Here is a 26,638-nt window from a genome sequence, read left to right as displayed (position 1 = left end):
AAATGTCCTCTCACATAGAGACTTGCGGAGTTTATCCCGCAAAGAGTCTTAAAATCATGGTGGAAGATTTTGAGAGAGAGAGAGAGAGAGAGAGAGAGAGAGAGAGAGAGAGAGAGAGAGAGAGAACTTATAAATGTCCTCTCACATAGAGACTTGCGGAGTTTATCCCGCAAAGAGTCTTAAAATCATGGTGGAAGATTTTGAGAGAGAGAGAGAGAGAGAGAGAGAGAGAGAGAGAGAGAGAGAGAGAGAGAGAGAGAACTTCTAAATGTCCTCTCACATAGAGACTTGCGGAGTTTATCCCGCAAAGAGTCTTAAAATCATGGTGGAAGATTTTGAGAGAGAGAGAGAGAGAGAGAGAGAGAGAGAGAGAGAGAGAGAGAGAGAGAACTTCTAAATGTCCTCTCACATAGAGACTTGCGGAGTTTATCCCGCAAAGAGTCTTAAAATCATGGTGGAAGATTTTGAGAGAGAGAGAGAGAGAGAGAGAGAGAGAGAGAGAACTTCTAAATGTCCTCTCACATAGAGACTTGCGGAGTTTATCCCGCAAAGAGTCTTAAAATCATGGTGGAAGATTTTGAGAGAGAGAGAGAGAGAGAGAGAGAGAGAGAGAGAGAGAGAGAGAGAGAGAGAGAGAACTTCTAAATGTCCTCTCACATAGAGACTTGCGGAGTTTATCCCGCAAAGAGTCTTAAAATCATGGTGGAAGATTTTGAGAGAGAGAGAGAGAGAGAGAGAGAGAGAGAGAGAGAGAGAGAGAGAGAGAGAGAGAGAACTTCTAAATGTCCTCTCACATAGAGACTTGCGGAGTTTATCCCGCAAAGAGTCTTAAAATCATGGTGGAAGATTTTGAGAGAGAGAGAGAGAGAGAGAGAGAGAGAGAGAGAGAGAGAGAGAACTTCTAAATGTCCTCTCACATAGAGACTTGCGGAGTTTATCCCGCAAAGAGTCTTAAAATCATGGTGGAAGATTTTGAGAGAGAGAGAGAGAGAGATAGAGAGAGAGAGAGAGAGAACTTATAAATGTCCTCTCACATAGAGACTTGCGGAGTTTATCCCGCAAAGAGTCTTAAAATCATGGTGGAAGATTTTGAGATTTCTCTTTCAGAGAGAGAGAGAGAGAGAGAGAGAGAGATCTAAAACAAAGTGAGTGAAAGAATGTGGGTTATCATTCTACACAATTAACATACAAATTCAAATTACCAAACGAAGTGGCACTTATCAAGTGAACGGGTTTAGTTGGTTGTCGAACGCGTTCGTTGAACGGCTCGAAGAAAGTCTGTTCTTGACTGACTTTTGTGGGCGGGGCTTCATTGTCCATAAACCTTATGCATTTGTGACTGTCTCCACCTCTTCGAACCGTTTGACAAGCAGGTTCGACAACCGGGTTCGACGAACCGTTCTACTGTGTAAACCCCGCTTAGGTAAACATTTTAAAAGAATTTTTCTTTTTTTGGAAAATCGCTTTATAATATCTATAATATTTATATTTTGTTTGAAATTCGGCATATAATTTATTCGTGACATGTTCAAGAAAAGAAAGTTTCTAGTATTTTTTAGGACAGAAGATATCTAATAAGTGAAGCTGTAAAAAATAATCTTATATTTTCTCCCCATCGGAAATTAACAACTACGACCCCTTTGATGTTCATCGTTCTGATAAAAGTTGATATGTTTTTCAGAATCCTCAAATTCTGTTTTGAATTTTTGATAAAATCCTTGTTTCGTCATAAAATTATTAATAAGGCTTTATGATGTCAGGAGACTACCTTTTTCGGCTTTAATTGTCTGGAAAATTCTCATTTGAGTCTTCACAAAAAAAAAGACAGACAAAAACTAAAATATAAAATTTGATTTAGTTCGCTTCTGCTTATTCAAACATTAAGTCAACTGCATTTTCGAACGTAAGTTTAACATTTATGGAATTTTATCTTCTTTCGTAACACTAATAGATTTAGAAAGGAAATAAATTAATATTCTGATGGAGTATCAGTCAATCATCTAGACTATTATTATTATTATTATTATTATTATTATTGTTATTATTATTATTATTATTATTATTATTATTATTATTATTACTTGCTAAGCTAAACCCTAGTTAGAAAAGTAGGATGATATAAGCCTAGGGGCCCCAACAAGAAAAATAGCCTATTGAGAAAAGGAAACAAGGGAAAATAAAATATTTTAAGAACAGTAGCATAAGATAGATATTTCCTATATAAATTATAAAAACTTTAACCAAACCAGAGGAATAGATATACGCTTTTAATTACTGATTATCACTCAAGTTTTTTTTATTTGAGATGTAAGCTGGAGTATTATCCTGAGATGGTTTTGTATATATATATATATATATATATATATATATATATATATATATATATATATATATATATGTATATATATATATATATATATATATATATATATATATATATATATATATATATATATATATTCGTTGAAGTAGACCACAACTAAACTTCTACAAATATAATGAAAATTAGAATTATTTTTTATAATACTATTGGATAATGATTTTATTACTACTTTACAACTGATATATATTTCATCCCATTTTCTATACTTTGATTAAATTTTAAATAATTTAACTCCCATTACAGTGCTTTATATGTTTACAAGAATCTCTTGTCTTTCGAACTCTTTCTATATACCTCTCAGTAACGATAGTTTATTCTGCTGCTATCAACCTCACTATTATTATTATTATTATTATTATTATTATTATTATTATTATTATTAGCCAAGCTACAACCCTAGTTGGAAAAGCAAGATGCTCTAAGCTCAAGGGCTCCAATAGGGAAAAATAGCCCAGTGAGGAAAGGAAATAAGGAAATAAATAAATGATGAGAATAAATTAACAATAAATCAATCAAAAAACAGTAAAAGAAAAAGTGTTGAATTTGACTGAACGTTGTTGGAACTTTTTTGAGGGCGTAAGCGGTTGCTGGATCCTGGGAATAGTAATGTTTCTTATACTTAAATACAAGAAGAGGAGTAATTTCTCTCATCATTTGTCACTCCCAGTGTAGCCAGATATGGGAATTTATCCCTAGATTTGGCGATTTTGGGTGCCTGATGGGATATTCAGTACAAATTTCTGTGAAGAAGAAACAAAGATCATTAACCTTTATATTGTTGTAATTAGTTTACTTGCACTTATATGAAGTATAGTGAGTAAAGCCTACATGATCAGAAAATATATTTTTGAATATGGGGATTTTTGGGATGTTTTGAGTTTTTTTTATCATGAGTTTTGGGGATTTTTAGACAAAACCATCTGGCAACACTAGTTACTCCTCCTTGACAACAATGAACAGTGACCTTAAATTGTGCAATTCTTCTGATTTCCATTACAATGAAGGTATGTGTTCCCTTAATTGCGTAATAACTTCATTGATATGCAAGTAATATTACAGTACAAGTGGTCTTTCTAGATGTGAAATAAGTTTTTTAAAAGTGTATTCTATAGCCTAGACCTATGTTTTTTCGAGACATAGCAGCTTCGTTCTAAAACCAGGCCTAACCTGAGAGTAGGCTTTTTAGTATAGATTTTCAGTATCGATTTGCGTAGGGCCTATCTTGGAATCATTTAAATAATATTCTAAAAAGTCAGGAAAGCAGAGACAAACTAAATGGCGAAAACAAAATTTACAAAGATTATTTCCCAAATAAACTCCTGTTAATATTGTATTTTTCTTTTATATAGTTTTGACGTTCTATTTTATTACAACCTATTCTTATTTATGTTTACTTAACTCATATATCTAAGAATGATTGAAAGACTGCACTAAGGAATTTCAGGAACCTCAATTATCATCATCTTCATAATCATCATTATTATTATTATCATCATCATTATTATTATTATTATTATTATTATTATTATTATTATTAGTATTATTATTATTATTATTATTATGGTTATTTTGAAAGTTTACTGAATGTTGAGGATAATAGGGAGGCAGATATAATTGCTGTTGCAGGTGTTGAGGTGCCAGTGATGGGAGATGAGATTGAAAGAGAGATTACAATAGATGAAGTGAGAAGACCACTAAATGAAACTAGTGTAGGAAAAGCGTCTGGAAGGGGGTGTGACTGTACTTGAATGGTTGGTGAGATTGTTTAATATGTGTTTTGTGTTGTCAATGGTACCAGTAGATTGGGTCTGTGCATGTATTGCACCACTATATAAGGGTAAGGGAGATGTGCATGAGTGTTGTAATTCAAGAGGTATTAGTTTGTTAAGCGTAGTTGGAAAAGTGTATGGTAGAGTAATGATTAATAGGATCAAGGATAAAACAGAGAATGCAATCTTAGAAGTACAGGGTGGTTTTAGAAGAGGTAGGGGTTGTATGAATCAGATTTTTACAGTAAGGCAGATATGCGAGAAATATTTAGCAAAAGGTAAGGAGGTGTATGTTGCGTTTATGGATCTGGAGAAAGCGTATGATAGAGTTGATAGGGAAGCAATGTGGAATGTGATGAGGTTATATGGAGTTGGTGGAAGGTTGTTGCAAGCAGTGAAAAGTTTCTACAAAGGTAGTAAAGCATGTGTTAGGATAGGAAATGAAGTGAGTGATTGGTTTCCGGTGAGAGTGGGGCTGAGACAGGGATGTGTGATGTCGCCGTGGTTGTTTAACTTGTATGTTGATGGAGTGGTGAGAGAGGTGAATGCTCGAGTGCTTGGACGAGGATTAAAACTGGTAGACGAGAATGACCATGAATGGGAGGTAATTCAATTGTTGTTTGCAGACGATACTGTACTGGTTGCAGACACACAAGAGAAGCTTGACCGATTAGTGACAGAATTTGGAAGAGTGTGTGAGAGAAGGAAGTTGAGAGTTAATGTGGGTAAGAGTAAGGTTATGAGATGTACGAGAAGGGAAGGTAGTGCAAGGTTGAATGTCATGTTGAATGGAGAGTTACTTGAGAAGGTGGATCAGTTTAAGTACTTGGGGTCTGTTGTTGCAGCAAATGGTGGAGTGGAAGCTGATGTACGTCAGAGAGTGAATGAAGGTTGCAAAGTGTTGGGGGCAGTTAAGGGATTAGTAAAAAATAGAGGGTTGGGCATGAATGTTAAGAGAGTTCTATATGAGAAAGTGATTGTACCAACTGTGATGTATGGATTGGAGTTGTGGGGAATGAAAGTGATGTAGAGACAGAAATTGAATGTGTTTGAGATGAAGTGTCTAAGGAGTATGGCTGGTGTATCTCGAGTAGATAGGGTTAGGAACGAAGTGGTGAGAGTGAGAACGGGTGTAAGAAATGAGTTAGCAGCTAGAGTGGATATGAATGTGTTGAGGTGGTTTGGCCATGTTGAGAGAATGGAAAATGGCTGTGTCTGCTAAAGAAGGTGATGAATGCAAGAGTTGATGGGAGAAGTACAAGAGGAAGGCCAAGGTTTGGGTGGATGGATGGAGTGAAGGAAGCTCTGGGCGATAGGAGGATAGATGTGAGAGAGGCAAGAGAGCGTGCAAGAAATAAGAATGAATGGTGAGTGATTGTGACGCAGTTACTGTAGGCCCTGCTGCTTCCTCCGGTGCCTTAGATGACTGCGGAGGTAGCAGCAGTAGGGGATTCAGCTTTATGAAGCTTCATCTGTGGTGGATAACGGGGGAGGGTGGGCTGTGGCACCCTACCAGTACCAGCTGAACTCGGTTGAGTCCCTTGTTAGGCTGGGAGGAACGTAGAGAGTAGGGGTCCCCTTTTTTGTTTTTGTTTCATTTGTTGATGTCGGCTACCCCCCAAAATTGGGGGAAGTGCCTAGGTATATGTATGTATGATGTATTATTATGATCGATATGGATGATCAGATGTAGGCAAATTCCGTCACACCTAAGCTAAGGTTACTAGACATCCCATTTTTCCAGGACATGTCCCGGATTTCATCATTTTGTCCCCTGTCGTACATTGACCCTTCTAGAACACCCTTATTATCCCGATTTTGGTTTTATTATCGATACGGACGGGGAAAGCTTTCTTACTTGAAAAACAGCTTTTTCCTACAGAAAAACTCCCGTTTTCTTTCGAAAATTACATATTTTCACTACAAATAAATACTTAGTGAAATATATATATACAGTATATATATATATATATATATATATATATATATATATATATATATATATATATATATGTGTGTGTGTATAATATATAACGTACCTTCACACAAACTTACCTTCCCTGACTAGAGCTTACCTTACCTACCCTTACCTTACCTTACCTAACCTACCATTACCCTACCTTACCTTACCTAACCTACCATTACCCTACCTTACCTTACCTAACCTACCCTCACCTTACCTTTCCTTACCTTACCTTACCCTAACCTACCCTTACCTTCCCTTTCCTTACCTTACCCTAACCTACCCTTACCTTCCCTTATCTTGCCTTACCTCACCTTACCCTACCTTGCCTAACCTAACCTAACCTACCCTTACCTTACCTTACCTTACCTACTCTTACCCTACCTTACCTAACCTAACCTACCCTTACCGTACCTTACCTTACCTAACCTAACCTACCCTTGCCTTACCTTACTTTACCTCAACTTACCTTACCTAACCTACCCTTAACTTGCCTTACCTTAACTTACCTTACCTAACCTACCCTTACCTTACCTTGCCTTACCTAACCTAACCTACCCTTACCGTACCTTACCTAACCTAACCTACCTTTACCTTACCTTACCTAACCTACCCTTACCGTTCCTTACCTTACCTTACCTTACCCTAACTTACCTTACCTTACCTACCCTTACCTTACCTACCCTTACCTTACCTACCCTTACCTTACCTTACCTAACCTACCATTACCCTACCTTACCTTACCTAACCTAACCTACCCTTACTTTACCTTACCTTACCCTAACCTAACCTTAACTTCCCTTATCTTACCTTACCTCACTTTACCCTACCTTGCCTAACCTAACCTACCCTTACCTGACCTTACCTTACCTTACCTAACCTACCATTACCCTACCTTACCTTACCTAACCTACCCTTACTTTACCTTACCTTACCTAACCTACCCTTACTTTACCTTACCTTACCTTACCTTACCTATCATTACCCTACTTTACCTTACCTAACCTACCCTTACTTTACCTTACCTTACCTTACCCTAACCTACTCTTACCTTCCATTATCTTACCTTACCTCACCTTACCCTACCTTGCCTAACCTAACCTACCCTTACCTTACCTTACTTAACCTAGTCTTACCCTATCTTATCTAACCTAACCTACCCTTACTGTACCTTACTTTACCTAACCTAACCTACCCTTGCCTTACCTTACTTTACCTCAACTTACCTTACCTACTCTTACCTTACCTTACCTAACCTACCTTACCTAACCTACCCTTACCTTACCTAACCTACCCTTACCCTACCTTACCTAACCTAACCTACCTTTACCTTACCTTACCTTACCTAACCTACCCTTACTGTACCTTACCTTACCTTAGCACACCCTAACTTACCTTACCTAACATACCCTTACCTTACCTTACCTAACCTTACCTTACCTAACCTACCCTTACCTTACCTAACCTACCCTTACCTTACCTTACCTTACCTTTCCTTAACCTTACCATACCTAACCTACCCTTTCCTCACCTACCCTTTCCTCACCTTACCTTACCTAACCTACCCTTATCATACCTTACCTAACCTAACCTTACCTTACCTTACCTAACCTAACCTAACCTTACCCTACCTTACCTATCCTTACCCTACCTTATCTAACCTACCCTACCCTACCTTACCTAACCTACCCTACCTTACTTAACCTCACCTTACCTTACCTTACCTAACCTAACCTTACCTTACCTAACCTAACCTAACCTTACCTTACCTTACCTATCCTTACCCTACCTTACCTAACCTAACCTACCCTACCTTACCTAACCTACCCTACCTTACTTAACCTCACCTTACCTTACCTTACCTTACCTTACCCTTACCTAACCTATCCTTACCCTACCTTACCCTTACCTAACCTATCCTTACCCTACCTTACCTAACCTAACCTACCCTACCCTACCTTACCTAACCTACCCTACCTTACTTAACCTACCCTTGCCTTAGCTTACCTACTATACAATGTCATATTTGAACTTAACGTGGTGCAGTAAATATACTGTAGTGTAGATTGAGAGTTAGGGATGGACCTTAGCCTTTTATTCCTTAAACTAGCTTACAAGGGCCTTTTAATCCCTGCCTGGCCTCTTGTGGTCCATAACTTTGTTTATCTACAGCTTTGGGCAAAGGTAAATAAAAGGAAAGCCTTAGAATAACTTGAATGTCTGGGGGTGCAAACATATCTTATACAAGGATCAATTAAGAATTTTTATGAAGGTTTTTTTATGCTATGAAAATGTAAGTAAACTGGTATTATATAGTGAATATTAGTAATAAATTAGTTTAATTGCAATTTCTATACCAAGTATATTTTTCCTGTTCGGCAGTTATAGTTATACAAATTTATTAATTCAACAGAACAAGAGTCACAAACAGCTCCACGACTTCCTGATGGAAGCCACTATGCTATACCTTTGCTGCAGTTGAAAGTGGACTCCAATTTACAGTTCCAGTAGCTACAGAAAAACCTCAGTCTTTGACCTCCTAGTCTTAGGTAAGGAATAATTCAAATGTTACATGGGCCAATATTTTAATTATTGATTTGTATGTGAAACCGTTATGGGATTATAAGGGCTATTCCAAGTAGTTGAAACACCTTGATAAGACCTGGAATTCATGGATAAGTTATGTGTGTATGGTTATGCTAGCTAAAATCCCTTTTTTTTTTTACAAGAATACAAACCTTCACCCTCTAATTATAAGATTTATTCAAGTGCTCCTGAAACTTGCAGTTAAAACTTATAATAAGGTGTTGACAGTTGCCAGAATTTACCAGCCTGTGGTGGGAGCTCCACCTCTTTGCCAGTACACTGAACAGTCACTTTGACTCCAGCTAAGGAATAACACAGATGTACTATCGTCTTCTCTTCAAACTTGGCTTTTTTTTCCTTAATTCTTGAACAATTCTCAAGGCTGGAATATTTACTGGTTTCCCTTAGCAAAAAGAGGTGAGACCCTAAATCTTCTATGTATGATGCACGTTCTCGAGAGCAATATTTCTCTGAGCACGCAGGAGGTTCTGACTCTGAATCATTGTTTATCGGTGAATGCTCTGCTTTGCACATGCAACTGTTTACGACTAGATCGGAAAACCCTGCCTCACCAAACCTTGTCTGTGCTCATGATAAGCCAAAAATAGCGCATTCTCACACTAGCATGCTTAACATTACTGAACTTGTGGTTGCACGCAAAAACACATTGCTCCCACACTAGTTTCATGAGATCTCAAGGATCCGCTTGCTCCTGCTTCAGCACTCCTCCTTCAACACTCTCTCCCAAAAGCAAGATATCTCCTTATGTCTCGAAAGTGTTTGTGATTAAGCCCATGGTGCATTCAATGATCGCAAGGCTAACGATCTTGACAGATCCTCTCATTTAAAGATTTCATATTTTTGCACAATGGTCATGCTTGCTAACAATCCAAAATTTCTTAGGCATTTTCCATACAGAAATAGGATAGCTGATAAAGAAGGCCATAGTGCATTCAGCCCAGATCATGACACCCACTGAACAGAGGGAAACTAATCATGTACAAGGGTCTGCTCATACCTTTAAGCATGCTTGGTTTAGGCACAGTCAGCTAACTTTTTACTCACTGCTGGTCAAAAAAAAACTGGGCCATTGCCCTTCCTTTTCCTCTGTTGGACATTTAGTCCTTTAAAACAATCAATAGAAGTTACATATAAGTCACTCCTGCCATTTCGCTCCATGTGGGAGAGAGTGTTCCCCAATCCTTCACTGAGATGAAAGAAAGAGATGGCGAGATTACTCGTTACTTTGCTTTCACCTCAGCTGTTCACAATTGCGCACATTCTTTGGAGCATCACCCCACATACTCACAATCATGTAGCAGTTGGTGATCACACGCTCCTATGGGAGTGCCATCTTACCTGCCCACGAGCCCATTAGAGCACTGCTAGACACTACCATGCTACTAGGTGTTCTCATTCTGTTAAGAGAGTGCCATCTCGTCTGCTTGTGATCGCATGCTTCTAAGGGGGTACTATCTCAGCGGTACACCATCTCATCTACTTGTAATTGATTGCTCGCGATTGATAACTCACCATCTCACCTGCTCATAATCACACACAATCTCACATGAACACTAGAGTGGAGTCTTATTGGAGCACCTCCTCTAGTGCTCTTATTTTTTAGTTTTTTGGTCCCTAAGCACTCCTATCTTTTCATGCACAAGCTCGCTCACCAGTGGGCACGCAATTTTTTTATTCCAAGTACTTCCCCAAGAGGCACACACTCATAGAATCTTAATGTTACACCTCATTGCACTAAAGTGTGGCATCTCTAGATCGGGAACGTTTTACTGTTCGCATTCGCCCTTCAGAAAGCTACGCTCATCTGATAATAACTTACATTCCCCTTCTAGTAAGGCAAGAAACTTCATTATTCCTGGTTCACCAGTGAATTTTGCGAGGCAATAGAATATGTAAACAAGAGCATTCCTTACCCCAAGGATAGTTGTCAGTATGTGATAAAAGTGCTTATACACCAGTTGCCTGTCCTCTCTCACAAAAATGAGCATGCACACTACCACTAAGAATAAGGACCTCACCTTTATCTTCCTTTTATGCATGCGTATCCACTAGGTTCTGGGGGAGTTAGGGATAAATATGAATAACAAAAGTCTGACTTAGAAACAGACATCGGTCCATGTTGTTAGTCAATTGCCATCAGTCTCGTACTAAAGGAGCCACCCTCAACCGAATGTCAATGCTACCAGATTTTTCAATGCAGAAGGTTTTTGAGTCTGCGTTGACTAAACGTCGATGTGCCACATAATCCAAGAGGTGGAAATGGGTGAGGAAATCCTCACCGATTATTGGAAATATGTTGGCAATGAGAAACTTCCAGTGGTATTTGGTGCTCCGAAATGATAGTGGGAGTATCTCATACCCGTGGGTGGGGATCGCTGATCGGTCGGCAGCTACCAATCGGATGATTAGAATAACTATGTCTTGTCCAGAAGAGTGACATTAGTAGAAGGGAACAGCAATCACCAGTGTCTACAAAAACCACACATCAGCACCTGCATCATAGAAAAAGAAAATATTAGTGACGGGAGGCCACCACCACAAGCAATGGCTTACTTACAAGTTTATTGGTCACTGATAACCATAAGCACATTTCTTTGCAGCAGCCCGGAATCTGGAGTGGTAGTAGCATAACTGCAGCCGATGGGTATCAGCAAGTGGCTGCATAGGTCGTTGGTTGGGGCATGAACGAGGGGCGGCATATGTGGTTGGTGAAGTCACAGGGAGAACGTCTCGTCTCTTATAGCATTCACATCAGCTTCAGTCAGTGTTAAATGGTTGTCCTCTTCATCAGGAGTGGAGGCGTTGATGGAGGTCTTGAAGGTGGGGAAGTGGCTGTCCATAAGGACGTCAGTTTGGTCATCATCCTTTATAGTACTGTATCTTCGTTGAGGAAAGTAACTGACAATCCGGATGAATTACTTGTATGTCCAGTATGGGCACTTATGTACTACCTAAAAAGAACACAGGCTGCCAGATCAAGGTTGCGAAAGCTATCCGTAATCACTAGCAGTGAAAAAAAGTGTCGCCAAAATAATACAATCTCCTTTTAGCTGCGGGGAACAGTAACAGAACATTACGCCCTAGATCCCCAAGAGCGTCAAACAAGTTAAGGGGTGTGTGCATGAGATCAGAGGAGTTGGTGCTACTCTAGCCTTGAAGAAAAATCTCTGTGACTCAAGATTTAGACACGGGTATGGTAATGTTAGACCACCTTCACTGCAAATTATTTGCAGGAATGCACTCACAGGTTGTTAGACAAGTTTACGCCCAGGCCTGTGATTATTGCTCAGTAAGTGGTGTAGTGACCCTAACTACTTTATAAGATCAAAAGTTTCATGTCCAAGATAGCAATTGCAATGTAATTCTAAGTCGAAAGTGAGAGTTTCTGGCCCCTTTACCTCTCTTCTTCCCCTCGTTTGGTGTATAACTGTTGGAATCTTATATAGCCGAACAGAATTAGATACAGATTAATATCACCTTTAGCTAGCAGCTTTTCTATTTTTGTTGAATAGCAATGTTCATTACAAGATCCTTCTTATGAGGAGAGTATGGATATGTACAAACAAACCCATATAATTATTTATTCCTTAATTGACAGACTCACTGGTCTATGAAAACAGATTTTCTTTTGCAACAGCCCTGGTTGCCTGGGCCCTGAACCTGACGGTGCTTGGGACTCTGGTTCGCGAGGTGTCTAGGATGCTATTCTCTCATTATCAGGTACGAGATCAGTGATCCCTGTATCTTAGCTATCAAATTTGTTATGAGGAACTTCCTCCCACCTAAGGATGAGTCTCCTAAATTAAAGGTCAAAGGCTTGGATTCGTGTACGAACAAATCATATAAAGTTATTTGTATTTTTCCTAACTATTCAAATCTTAGTCCTTAACTTAACCTCCCGCCATCACGTCCCCCAAAGTTCCCAGATGCAAGCAAAGTGACTGTTCAGCGCACTGGCAATTTAGAAAATATTACTTGATCCAGTGCTACGTAATGCATTAATATTGTTTTTATCAACAACAGAGTAATGACGACTCCCATATTATAAACATTCATGCGTACACTAGATTAAATCTGTTAATTGTTATGGACGACGTTTATTAATGCGTTTGCCATGGTGACATCGAATCATCATCCCCACCAAATTGATGCTATTTATACCTGATCATCTCCTCAAATCAAAATGGCTTTGAGATCGAGTTGACTATTAATTTCCAACTTCACAATGTATAATTATTGCAAACGTTATTAGAGTTGTTGGATGATTTTCGTAGGGTTAATTATCGTGGATTGTTTCTGAACTTTTATCTTTGAATTCTGTCAAAGAATATTGAGACTGCAGTCCTATTTTTCTTCATTTTGTTTTTTTTATTTTGCAAGTAATTAAAATAATCTAGAAAATTTAGGTTTGATAACTGGAAAATGATATTTTTAGTGAATTCATATCCCCTTCAATGGGTTAACAGTTGGAAATAAAATATTGTGGTATACATAATTGTGTCGTAGTTCTATTACCGCAAAGATGAAGTCCATTAATATATGGATTCAGTCTTCTTCAAGCGGTTGTTACTATATAATAGTTGTTAAACAGTTGAGTGATTTTAGGTAGAGAAATATGGAATTACGTTTATCAGATATTTGCCTCGGAAAATATCAAAGAAAATTTTTGTGACTCTTCTTGTTCTATTCATGTTGAAATATTTCTTATGCTTTCAAGAAACGTCAGAAATAAAAGGTTTATATTGAGTTATTCAGTCATCACAATAATTAACTAACAAACTATTGATAATTGATGTTTAAAACCCCGTCCATCAATAACGCTTATATTCAAATTTCAAAAGCTTTTTCTAAGCTGTGTAGTTCAAAGAAACTAGCTTCAGAATATCAAACTCCTAAATGGTGTAAAATTACATCTCTGTTTTTACCCTTTGAATGATATACTCGTATATATATATATATATATATATATACGTATATATATATATATATATATATACATATATATATATATATATATATATATATAATATATATATATATATATATATATATATATATATATATATATATATATATATATATATATTTATTTATTAAATATATATATATGTGATATATATATATATATATATATATATATATATATATATATATATATATATATATATATATAATATATATATATAATATATATATATATATATATATATATATATATTACATATATATATGTATATATATACATATATAAATACATACATAAATACCTTGAGAGAAACAAAAAAAAAAACAGTACCATGATGCAGGGATAGTTAAGGAGAATTAATTACCTCCACTTCATTTCAATGTCTCTTTTCATTCATATAATGAATGGATTATGCGACAGATCTCTGCATCACTGTTGTGTTGTCACTTTTTTTTTCTTTTTTTTACAGTAATGTTTGCTCTATTATTCAGTGTCTGTCCTTCGAGAGACACTCGTCCGTGCACCTCATGCAATACACTCAATGTATGAATTAAGTTTTGTAACTGTTTCCCTATGGCCCTTACCTACGGCCTCTTTTTACTCATCTACCTGGCCTTCGTCCCAACTGTCTTTCTTGCAAACTTTTGTCCACCATCTATCAATTTTTACTTCCTAACAACTTTCAACTGGGCTTCACAAGGCACTAGAAGAGTTGAAAGACCCAGGTGTACATGGCTGAGGACTATGAAGCGTGAGGTAGGAGATGATGAATGGAGAAGTATTGATTTAAAAGCTAAAGATAGAGACGACTGGCTAAATCTAACCGAGGCGCTTTACGATAATAGACGTAGGAGGAGAAGATGATGGTGATCAGTGTATCTCATGAGATTTTCCCTAGTTTCATTCCGGGGTTGAAGGGCCTCCTGGACCCTAGCAACGTGCCATATGACCTCTACCAATAAATCATACTGATACATTACTCACTTTGTGTACTTGTTGGAGGAGAGCAATGGGAAAAATAACTGTCAAAGTAAATATTTAAAGATTTATGTCCCTTGTCTACCAACTCACATTTGGGCTGTGCATGAAACGATTAGTTATGGTATCCGATGTGGTAACGTTCCTGACTGGTGGACGCCAGGAAGGGCTTCGGGTCCCGCTCAAACTCGTTAGTTCCTTTGGTCGCTGCAACCTGACCATCCTTGTGAGCTAAGGATGGGGATTTTGAGAGAACCTATAGGTTTATCTTCTGAGTCATCAGCAGCTATTGCCTGGCCCTCCTTGGGCCTAGCTTGGGTGGAGGGGGTCTTGGGCGCTGATCATATGTATATATTGTCAGTCTCTAGAGCATTCTCCTGCTCGATAAAGCAATATCACTGTCCCTTGCTTCTGCCATTTATGAGCGGCCTTTAAACTTTTAAACACATCAATAGCAAGGACTAGGCAAGGTCTGAGAGTAGTTAAGAGGTCCAATTTATCTATAACTGGCTTACTACTATTCTGCAGAGAATTGAATCTCACTGGCTTTGAAACTAAGTACTGGAACAGTAGGTTCATTGAAATCTTTCCAGATAGCTAAAGTATTCAGTTAATTGATAATGTCCTCCATCTTTAATTATTGCACTCGAGACTACCACAAAAATACTTATACCTAATTATCTATTTACCTATTTAATTGTGAGACCTAGATTTTATTCACCTATACTTCAGATACAATATTACCAATGCAATGACAATGCTATTAACCTTATCAAGAATAGTAACCTTCTTATAAATCCATTGTTTAAAACTTAGGGTTGATATGAAATTGCCAATCTCATATTATACATGGCTGCTACTATGGTTGCTGAACTTTGTCTTATTCTTTTTTATTTATGAAACCTGGTTATCTTCACTATTCTTCCTTCAGATGTTTATTTTATTTTTTTTTTTTTTTTGAAGAAGAAGAAGAACATCACAGCATAGCAAAGTTTAAGGTTAAAAAAAATGTCCTAAAATGATCTCTAAAGTATGAAGTTAAATGTGCCAGTTACTCCGATGAATAATCCTAAAAAGTTACTATGTATCAAATTAATTAGCAAGAGTCAGATTTGTAGGTGAAGAACATTTGGAGTAAATATATTTTAAGTAAAGTTTAAAGATAAAAAGATGTCTTATATTAATTTCTAAATAAGGAGTTAAATGTACCAGTTATTCTGATGGATAATCCTAAAAAGTGACTCTATGTATCAAATTAATTAGCAAGATTTATGTTATGACTTGAAGGTGAAGAACATTTCGAGTAAATATATTTTCTTTTTCTTTCAGTTGCATTTGTTTACCTGCACATTGGAGATCCAAAAGCCGAAGCCAGTAAACAATATACTTTCTAATGGGCAACCTGATCCCCCTGATAACATGGGAAGAAGATGAAAGCCAAAGAAACATTGATGGCACAAGAGGAAATTAATCATATCTATATCAAAAGTGATAACATGAAGGGAGGATGTGAGATTCAACTGACATAAGTTTTAAAGATGAGTTTAAATTTTCTTTGTTTTTCAGCAAATTACACCTGTTATGCTAGAGTAGGTAATAAAGATATATGAAAGATAGTTTAGGCACAGTGTCCAATATAGTGTTGAACATATACTATCTAAGAAAAGTCCAATAAGGATTGCAGTAACTCTCTTGAAAGTGAGATTGTTCTCAAATTAGTTTTTGGTGAGATGGTCATAGAATTTGTCATTACTATACATTATTAATCTTATGTATATACTTCCGGGTCATTCCAAATATACAAACATTTCTCAAAAAGTAAATTCTCAAAAAGTCTTATCAGAGATGCAGTAGTTAATGTAAGATGAGATAGGGTACTTTCATGGGTTATAGATTTCATACACTCAGTCCTGGGGCCATGGAATGTCATTGTATATTTGTTAGATAATTGATAATTGTAATATTCCCTTGGCATTCATAACCTTTTTAAAAAGAAAAAATAATGATAATAATATTGATTATTTGTAAGTCTAGTATTTCATTTCCCATACACCCAAAACTAAAGTTATTCATAAACTGATCTGACCGTGGACCACTTGTTTCCTTCCAGAACTGAAGTATAAGTATTTATGTCAAAATACCTTGACTTCCAGGTTCAATGGGAGATACCACAAGCCAATCAATTTACAAAATAATTTCTTAGTGACTTCTTACAAAAAGGTTATAATTTTACCCAACACCAAATGTTAGCAAGTTGTGCTATATAGAATAGGTTGAAATTCAAATAATTTAGTCTCCATTTAAGGTTTTAGATGTGCATATTTATTTAATCTTTAATGTATAAATAATAAGAGAAATTTACCGTGTTTTCAGCTTCCGTCATACATGGATTTTATTCTCCAGGATAGAATAGAATTCTACTTAATGTTGTATTCATATAATTGATACCATATTAAGAGTGATATTGGAGGTACCATACAGTACAAGTGTTAGAACTGTGGTGTGGTATACAAAGTTGTGGTAGGATAAATTTTTACTGATATTTTCACTGTTTCTTTTCATGATAAGAATTTATAACTAATTTACAATCATCACAAGAAGTTTCTTTTAGAGAAGTGATTTTCTTAGGATCAGTTGCAAGATTTTCAATCGAGTCTATCCTTTTTATACTTAAGTATTTTCTTCATAAGAAAAGAAGGATATATCAAATAAATATGGTAACTGAGATAGGTTGCTAAGTCTTTCTAAAGTAGCTGTCTTAAAAAGTACTTAACACTGATCCTTATAGCTTATATTGAGAAAGATATTTAGATTAAGTCAGATTACTAGGGCTTATAAAGTTTCTTTTTTTTTTAGTAGGTAGCTACAATGTATGTTACACGTAATTTTGTAAGGCAAACATTATAATGTACAGTAAATTAATTACTCAACGGGCTCTTTCCGTTCAATAACTTAATGACATTAGAATTATTTTAAATGATAAAGTAAAGGTAAAAAAAATTATCTAACTAATGTTCGTCTACAAATAGCAACCATGGTGCCTTTTTGTAAATAGGAGCACGAGTTCAGTTTTACTGACAAGACCATACTAAGCTTGTAATTCCCGAGGTATATAAATCAAAACATCATCAGTGAATAGAATAAACTCAGAGGGTTACTTAGAATAGAATCGTCCTTAATTGTAAAACTTTTATACTTTTTTGGGCTCGTTTCTATTGATTTTCATGAAAAAATATCTATGAAAAGCAAAATTAAGTGATACTTGTATTTTTTTATAGTTCCATGTAATAGCAGTCTTTATATAATATTTTATTACATGTTTGAGTTCGCCTATCAAAGCGTCTTATCTGTCCTAAGTTGTAAGAGAAGTAATTCATGAAATATTTCTTTTCAGGATAAAGTTGATCGCTTGCTTGAGATTAACAAGTGACAGCAGATATAATGGTGAGGTCCATTAATCACAAGGAAACTTCTGTTCTACTGTGCAAGTGGACTTCAAGAAGAACATATAGAAGCCATGTTTTTATGTGTGGGGGTCTATCAATAATTTTCTACATTCTTATGTAGATCTTTTTACAGTGAGGCTCTTTAAGTACCTTGATATTGCTTAAATAATCGGTTAAAGTTAGCTGTTGAAATTGAAGTGCAAAACTAATATTTTTCTGTAAATCCTAAAATCTCTTGCTGCCTGTGCTATATAGTTTACTTTTTATATTATACTGATCAAGTCTTAACTATCGTAAACACTACCATCTTTTTTTTTTTACAAAGCGTAATTATTATTTTTTTTTCACTGAATCACCACTACAACAGCTTTGATCACCATCTCAGTCTTTTGATACTTTGTGTCATACTAAATTTACTAGAAGCCTCAATATTAAATTGCATTCTCGCTAATGTTTTGTCATCAGTTGGAGATTTTACTTGTCATATTTACTCTTTTTTATTCGAAAATTTCAACAAAGAACATTTGTTAAAATCAAGTAATAATTTATTCATAACTTAAAATATCATTGAATCGCCACTTCAACAGCTTTGATCACCATCTCAGTCTTTTGCTATTTTGTGTCATACTAAATTTACTAGTAGCCTCAATATTAAATTTCCCACCAACAAATGTATTGCCATCAATTGAAAATTTTACTTGAAATATTTGCTCTATATTTATAAGAGGTATAAGAATGTTGGTATTACCTTGTTATATCAGGACTATTGAAATAGTTTATATAATTTTCAGTTGTGTGCCATTCAATTCTAATTTGATTTTACTACAATGCTTGTGTGTTTGCCATTCTTCTTAAAACATGTAGGATAACTATCTTTATACTACCTGAATTTGTACTTCTGGGTAATTAATAACTATAATTTCTATATAGCATTTGAAGTGATACAAACACATGATCATAGTTCTATAGTAAATCAGAAAACATATTTGCTAAAACTTTTGGTATTAATATTAAATGGCTAGTTTCTCACAAACAAGCATTGTGGTATCCTTAGGTACATTTTTTAACAAAATAATATTCAATCCTATTATTTGGTATAATGTATGTTTTTATAACAATTTATTACCACAAATCATGATATTTCACCATAACATTACTTCTTGTGACCTAAAGTTTAGCTGATCACCACTTTCTCAATCGGGTGAGGTCCTGCTGGGTGATGATCTTATTTTATATATTGATTTTTATTCATCATCATCATCATCATCATCATCATCTCCTCCTACGCCTATTGGTTAGATTTCGCCAGTCATCACTATCTTGAGCTTTCAATTCAATACGTCTCCACTCAATCATCTCCCAATTCACGTGTCTCCACTCATTATCTCCCAATTCACGTTTCATAATTCTCAGCCATGTAGGCCTGGGTCTTCCAACTTTTCTAGTGCCTTGTGGAGCCAAGTTGGAAGTTTGTTGAACTAATCTCTCTTGGGGAGTGCAAAGAGCATGCCCAAACCATCTCCATTTACTACCCACCATGATCTCATCCACATATAGCATTCGAGTAGAATTTTATTCTTCAGTATAAATATATTATATTCTGCTCTTGGTGTCACCTGTGGCTATTGGACTAAGGCTGATAAATTGAAAAGCCACTTAACAATTCCGAGGTTTTTAAACCCTGTGTTTTAGCTTATAGATATTATAAGTTTGGTATCTCTCCTTACTTTCCATTAGGTCTTCCTATTCTGTAAATATTTGTTGGTCTTAAAGCTTTGTCTTTAATTAGACCACAGCAATTGCACCTTGATGACATAAAACCAATGACGATTGTTATCCTTTTTCGGAGTTCATTTTTTAGATGCTGCAATTTTGTGAAAGATCAAGTTTCAGCAGCAATAATTTACTTTAACTTTTCCTGCTCTGTTTGATGTAAAGTCTGTTCATGATGTTGAATAATCTGGATAACTGCACATGATTCATATTATATGGTTTGATCATCATTCTTACTGTATGTTAATTGACTGGTTTGAACGTACGATGCTAATCTTTGCTTAAGGTATCAAGTTTACGTTGTTAGGAACTGATTATATACAAAGGTTCTGTCCAGAAAGTTTTTCTCTTGAAGAATCTATAGACGGATACTTTAACAGAGGTTTTCTGTAGCCTCTTTTCGTGGATCTTGCTGGAGGCCAATATTTTATTATTGGTTAATTATTGATGGTTTGATGAGCTGGAAATGCTAGTGTTTTTAAGGAGTTAATGCTTACTACAGACTTCAAAGACTACTTTGCTTAAAAAAAAATTTCTTAAGTTTTGAAATATGGTAGTTTTGACCTTCTCATAATTTGTTTCTCTTTTCGTGATAGGTTTATGTTTTTATATGGAAAATATTGATTTCATTCTGTGATATAATGTTGATTTCACAGCTTATTTTCCTTTAGCTTTCATTTTTTTAAAGGCTTCCTGTTTGTCTCTTCTTTAAGGAATAGTTTAAATATTTTTGTCCCAGTGGTTACTGGAGGAAAGAATGGAAATTTGATTCGAATTTAGAATATTTCTAGATATCTGAAGAAATAAATGGTTTGATAAAATCAATGTCAACAAACAGCTAGTTCTTAGTAATGGTAATAATTTCTCATGTGAGCTTCCTGGGATATTCCCCGTAAGGACACCAGTAGATGTATGGTTTTCTTCTTTGACCCTCTTTATCATTGGTTATAATTATCTTAAAGAAAATTATTTAAACGGTTCTGATCTTCCAATATCAATTTAAAATATTTTCCTTTATAATTAGGTTTGCTAAGTTTTACGAGGCTTTTCTAAGTTTCAGGATTATGACTGCCTCAAAGAAATATTTAGGCCACCCCATCTGACAATTTTGAAAATGTCCTTTTGGTTTCAAGAGATGTTAAATTTTTCCTTGAATTGTTTTTTGTGAGAGGGTTGATAAGGTCTGGTTTAAAGTATCTCCTAGACTGTGTATACTGATATCCTGAGCTTTCTTTCTGGGTCTGTTGAGTTATTTTGGACATTCCTTGCTCTATATAGTTGAGCAATCCTTGTTTACATCTTCTTTTTTCAGAAAATTCTGTTTTAAAGATATATTTTTCGGCCACTGGATATAAAAAGCTTTCTTTAGTATTCAGAATTTTTTTAGCTCTTTCTTGTTTTTAAAGTCCTAGGGAATAACAAGGATGGTTAGGGTTGTCTTTTAGATGTATGTAGTTCTGTATATATCAATTTGTTCTTGTGATTTCCTTTCGTGTATATTATACCTTTTGGGGTCGATTTATATTGTATGAGAACTCTTGTATCACGACGTATATGTGCATATATATATATATATATATATTATATATATATATACAGTATATATATAATCATATATACATACACACACACACACACACATATATATATATATATATATACAGTATATATGTGTGTGTATATATACACACATATACATATATATATATATATATATATGTATATATATATAAATCATATATATAAACATTATATATATAAATATATATATACATATATATATATATATATATATACACACGTGTATATAACCTTATGATCAAGTCGAAAGATGATAGACGAAAGGCCTGAAGTCTTTTGAGTAATTTAAAAAATACAAATTTTTACACTCGTCTTTAATCCTCGTTGAATCATTTCAGCATAAAAAAAGGTACGACACAGTACTTATGTGAACAGAGAGAGAGAGAGAGAGAGAGAGAGAGAGAGAGAGAGAGAGAGAGAATACTTTCAAGCCTCAAGATCACATGATAGGGATATGATTTGACTGAATAATTATCATTCATATCAGCTATATTCTTTCACCTCCTCTTTCTAGGCCCTCTTTTTTATAGACAGTAACAGTCAACTAACAGCCAGGTACATAAAACACAGCTTACGGGTTGTTGTGGCCTGATTGGTAACGTCTCTTTTTGGTGTTTGCCAGGCGGGGGTTAGAGTCCCGCTCAGACTCGTTAGTGCCATTATTGTCTGCAACCTTACCATCCTTGTGAGCTAAGCTTGGGGGGTATGGGGGAGCCTATAGATCTAACTGCTGAGTCATCAGCAGCCACTGCCTGGTCATCCCTGATCCTAGCTTGAGTGGAGAGGAGGCTTGGGCGCTGATCATATAATATATGGTCAGTCTCTAGGGCATTGTCCTGATTGCTAGGGCAATGTCACTGTCCCTTGCATTATACATGAAGATTCACTTGTGAATTTATCATTAATTTATTGGCACCTTCTCTTACGTGAGAGAGAGAGAGAGAGAGAGAGAGAGAGAGAGAGAGAGAGAGGAATATTCTCTCTTGGCCCCCTTCCCTTTCATTATGCAAATGGCCCATTCCAGAAACCGGAGTGGTAATGGAATCCTATACAGGAAGATCTAGAACGTAAGGGACCTGCACTGTTAATGTCCCTTCGAGTTCTGCAAAGACACTGTCGTTTCTATATCACAAACAACAATAACAATAACAACAAAAACAACACTGTCTCGGGGTAGAGTTCTCTCGCTGGAGGGTACAGTCGGGCACACTTTCTATCTGATTTCTGTTCCTCTTGCTTTTTAAAGTGTTTATAGTTTATATAGGAAGTATTTATTTTCCTATTTTTACTGTTCTTAAAATACTTTAATTCTTAATTACTTTTCTTGCAATTTCCTTATTTCCTTCATCACAGGACTATTTTCCCTGTTGGAGCCCTCGGGCTTATAGCATCCTGCTTTTCCAGCTAGGGTTGTAGCTTAGCAAGTAATAATAATAATAACAACAACAACAACATCAACAACAACAACAACAATAACAATAACAAAATACTCGCAACTAACAATTGCAAGCCCTATTCTGTGACTTTGGACACGTTCTGGAATTATACTGGATTACTGCATTTATTGATGATCACAAATTTGATTATTGACAAATAACACAGTCTGCATTTGTATGATGTTCTCTACATATATTTTACAATGGATTGAATCTATTTGGGCTAGATAGACAAGCGTTGGGGCCGGTGAGGCCATTTATTGCTCAAGTGTAACTGGTGTTGTACCAGTTACACAGCAGAAAGGCAGATTACACAGAAAGATTTAACAAATTTAATAAGATTTTATATAATAGAGAGCAAGTGTCTTGCTACATATATATATATATATATATATAGAGAGAGAGAGAGAGAGAGAGAGAGAGAGAGAGAGCTAGTGTATATATATATATATATATATATATAGAGAGAGAGAGAGAGAGAGAGAGAGAGAGAGAGAGCTAGTGTGTCTCTCTCTCTCTCTCTCTCTCTCTCTCTCTCTCTCTCTCTCTCTCTCTATATATATATATATATATATATATATATATATGTATGTATGTATGTGTGTGTGTGTACAGCAAGACATATATATGTATGTATGTATGTATGTGTGTGTGTGTACAGCAAGACACTAGCTCTCTCTCTCTCTCTCTCCTCTCTCCTCTCTCTCTCTCTCTCTCTCTCTCTCTCTCTCTCTCTGTATATTATATATACTATATATATATATATATAATATATATATATATATATACAGAGAGAGAGAGAGAGAGAGAGAGAGAGAGAGAGAGAGAGAGAGAGAGAGAACCATTTTCTTAATTTTATTACCCACGGTGAGATAGTTGTGGGACAAATCTCCTTTCAAGGAAAGAAAGAAACGAGTATGAGATCTTATTTTGTCATTAGAAGCGTGTTGGGTCAATTGACGATCTTATGTTGCTTAAGAAAATAAATCACAGCTCAGTTATAGTTGTGGTGGTCGATGTGGTAACGTACCTGACTGGTGATCGCCAGACTGGGGTTCGAGTCCCGCTCAAACTCGTTAGTTCCTTCAGTCGCTGAAATAACACAATCATTGTGAGCTAAGGATGGGAGGTTTGTGGGAGCCTACAGGTCTATCTGCTGAGTCATCAGCAGCCATTGCCTGACACTCCTTGGTCCTAGCTTGGGTAGAGATGGGGCCTTGACGCTGATCATATGAAGAGACTATTTAGCTATGGTAAGCAGCTCTTCTAGGAGAGGGACACTACAAAATGAAAACATTGTTCTCTACTCTTGGGTAGTGCCATAGCCTCTGTACCATGGTCTTCCACTGTCTTGGGGTAGAGTTCTCTTCCATGAGGGTACACTGGCACACTATTCTATCTTATTTCTCTTCCTCTTGTTTTTGTTAAAGTTTATATAATTTATATAGGAAATATTCATTTTGGTGTTGTTGCTGTTTTTGAAATATTTTATTTTTTCTTGTTTCCTTTCCTCATTGGGCTATTTTCTCCTTTTGGAGACCTTGGGCTTAAGCATCCGGCTTTACCAACCAGGGCTATAGCCTAACAAGTAATAATAATAACAATATTATAAGGTCAGTCTGTAGGGTATTGTTCTTCTTGAAAGGGCAATGTCACTGTCCCTTGCCTCTGTCATTCATGAGTGGCCTTTAAACCTTTAAACCTTACTGTACACCCACAGGAAATCACGGAATGATTCACGTACAATATGAGAATTCTGTTTCAGATTTCGTCCGCTAGGGGGCTACGTTATTTGACATTATGGTGCACGAGGGGAAGATGGCTTGGGAAGCTATGTGTACATACTGCGGGAAGGTCCAGTAGACGATACATACATACATAGAGTAAGTGATAAAGGTATCCCAGTATGAAAAAGCTATTGTTCTTGTAATATCTTCTAATATCTGTTCATTACTTTACTTGTAGTTTATTTATTTCTTTATTTCTGTTGCTCAGTAGGTAATTTCTCCCTTTAGGAGCCCTTGGGCTTATAGCATTCTGCTTTTCGAATTAGGGTTGTGGCGTAGCTAATAATAATAATAATAATAATAATAATAATAATAATAATAATAATAATAATAATAAAAATAATAAGAATAACAATAATAATATTAATAAAATAATAATAATAATAATGATGATAATAATAATAATAATAATAATAATAATAATGATGATGATGATGATGATGATGATGATAACAACAACAATAATAATAATAATAATATTAAATAATAATAATAATAACAATAATAATAATCCATGAGTAGGCCTACTTGTTAAGTATCGGGAAGATCCAGATGACGATACATAAATATATAGTCAGTAATAAAGGTATCCCGGTATGAAATCCCTTTGATAATATACAACATAGACCTAACGCCTTTCAGAGCACATTACAAAAGAGAAGAAACAGACGCTGTGTTTTTCTTTTTGTAGTTTTTTTTTTTTTTTGCTAAAAAACAAAAAAATTCTTATGAAGCGAATTCCTTTTGAGATGTTGCGCCTGATAATCGGCTTTGCGCTCTCGCTCTCTCTCTCTCTCTCTCCTCTCTCTCTCTCTCTCTCTCTCTCTCTCTCTCTCTCTCTCTCTCTCTCAGAATTAACGTGCTATATCACCATTCTACCTTTCACCATCGAAGGAAAAGCAGCATTTCATCTCTCTCTCTCTCTCTCTCTCTCTCTCTCTCTCTCTCTCTCTCTCTCTCTCTCTCTCTCTCTCTCTCTCTTTCATAGAATTAACGTGCTATATCACAATTCTACCTTTCACCATCGAAGGAAAAGTAGAATTTCATCTCTCTCTCTCTCTCTCTCTCTCTCTCTCTCTCTCTCTCTCTCTCTCTCTCTCTCATAGGATCAACAGCTTCTAGAATTACCTATGAGAAAAGTCATTTATCAAAGTCAGAAATGTATAGAAAACAGACAATTCAGACATTTGAAATTAGGGAAATATATGTCAAGAAATGAAGGATTTCGATGGGGGCAGCATAGGAAATTCTTGGAATGGGTAATTTTGAGATAATTCTTGGAAAGGGTAATTTTAAGATAATTCTTGGAAATGTTAATTTTGATATAATTCTTGGAAAGGTTAATTTGAGATAATTCTTGGAAAGGGTAATTTTGAGATAATTTTTGGAAAGGGTGATTTTGAGATAATTCTTGGAAAGGGTAATCTTGAGATAATTCTTGGAAAGGGTAATTTTGAGATAATTCTCGGAAAGGGTAATTTTGAGATAATTCTTGGAAAGGGTAATTTTGAGATAATTCTTGGAAAGGATAATTTTGAGATGATTCTGGGAAAGGGTAACTTTGAGATACTTCTTGGAAAGGGTAACTTTGAGATAATTCTTGGAAAGGGTAATTTTGAGATAATTCTTGGAAATGGTAATTTAGAACTCATTCTTAGAAAGGGTAATTTTGAGATAATTCTTGGAAATGGTAATTTAGAACTCATTCTTGGAAAGAGTAATTTTGAGATAATTCTTGGAAATAATAATTTTGAGATAATTCTTGGAAAGGGTAATTTTGAGATAATTCTTGGAAAGGTTAATTTTGAGATAATTCTTGGTAACGGGAATTTTGAGATAATTCTTGGAAAGGGTAATTTTGAGGTAATTCTTGGAAAGGGTAATTTTGAGATAATTCTTGTAAAGGGTAATTTTGAGATAATTCTTGGAAAGGTTAATTTTGAGATAAT

At 35.6% G+C, this 26,638-nt stretch overlaps 2 protein-coding genes and 1 long non-coding RNA gene across 4 annotated transcripts in view; 2 read left to right on the top strand and 1 right to left on the bottom strand.

Annotated features, from left to right (window-relative positions):
* Positions 1 to 1,320, bottom strand: part of LOC137657970 (mitochondrial Rho GTPase-like) — a 54,846-nt gene extending 53,526 nt beyond the window's left edge. Inside the window, exon 1 of the mRNA XM_068392691.1 lies at positions 1,177 to 1,320. Coding sequence (XP_068248792.1) covers positions 1,177 to 1,320 — 144 coding nt within the window. The remainder of the gene's footprint in view (positions 1 to 1,176) is intronic.
* The window catches only part of ssp6 (short spindle 6), a 363,586-nt gene that overhangs the window by 270,756 nt on the left and 66,192 nt on the right, over positions 1 to 26,638 (top strand). The window lies entirely within an intron of this gene.
* Positions 3,326 to 16,702, top strand: LOC137656980 (uncharacterized). Its single transcript, XR_011047076.1, has 3 exons — positions 3,326 to 3,387; positions 8,529 to 8,664; positions 15,996 to 16,702. It is a non-coding gene; the product is annotated as an uncharacterized lncRNA (long non-coding RNA).

This window comes from Palaemon carinicauda, chromosome 18 (genome assembly GCF_036898095.1).
Source record: "Palaemon carinicauda isolate YSFRI2023 chromosome 18, ASM3689809v2, whole genome shotgun sequence".
In the NCBI taxonomy this organism is placed as follows: Eukaryota; Metazoa; Arthropoda; class Malacostraca; order Decapoda; family Palaemonidae; genus Palaemon; species Palaemon carinicauda.
This window is presented reverse-complemented; position numbering and strand designations above follow the sequence as displayed.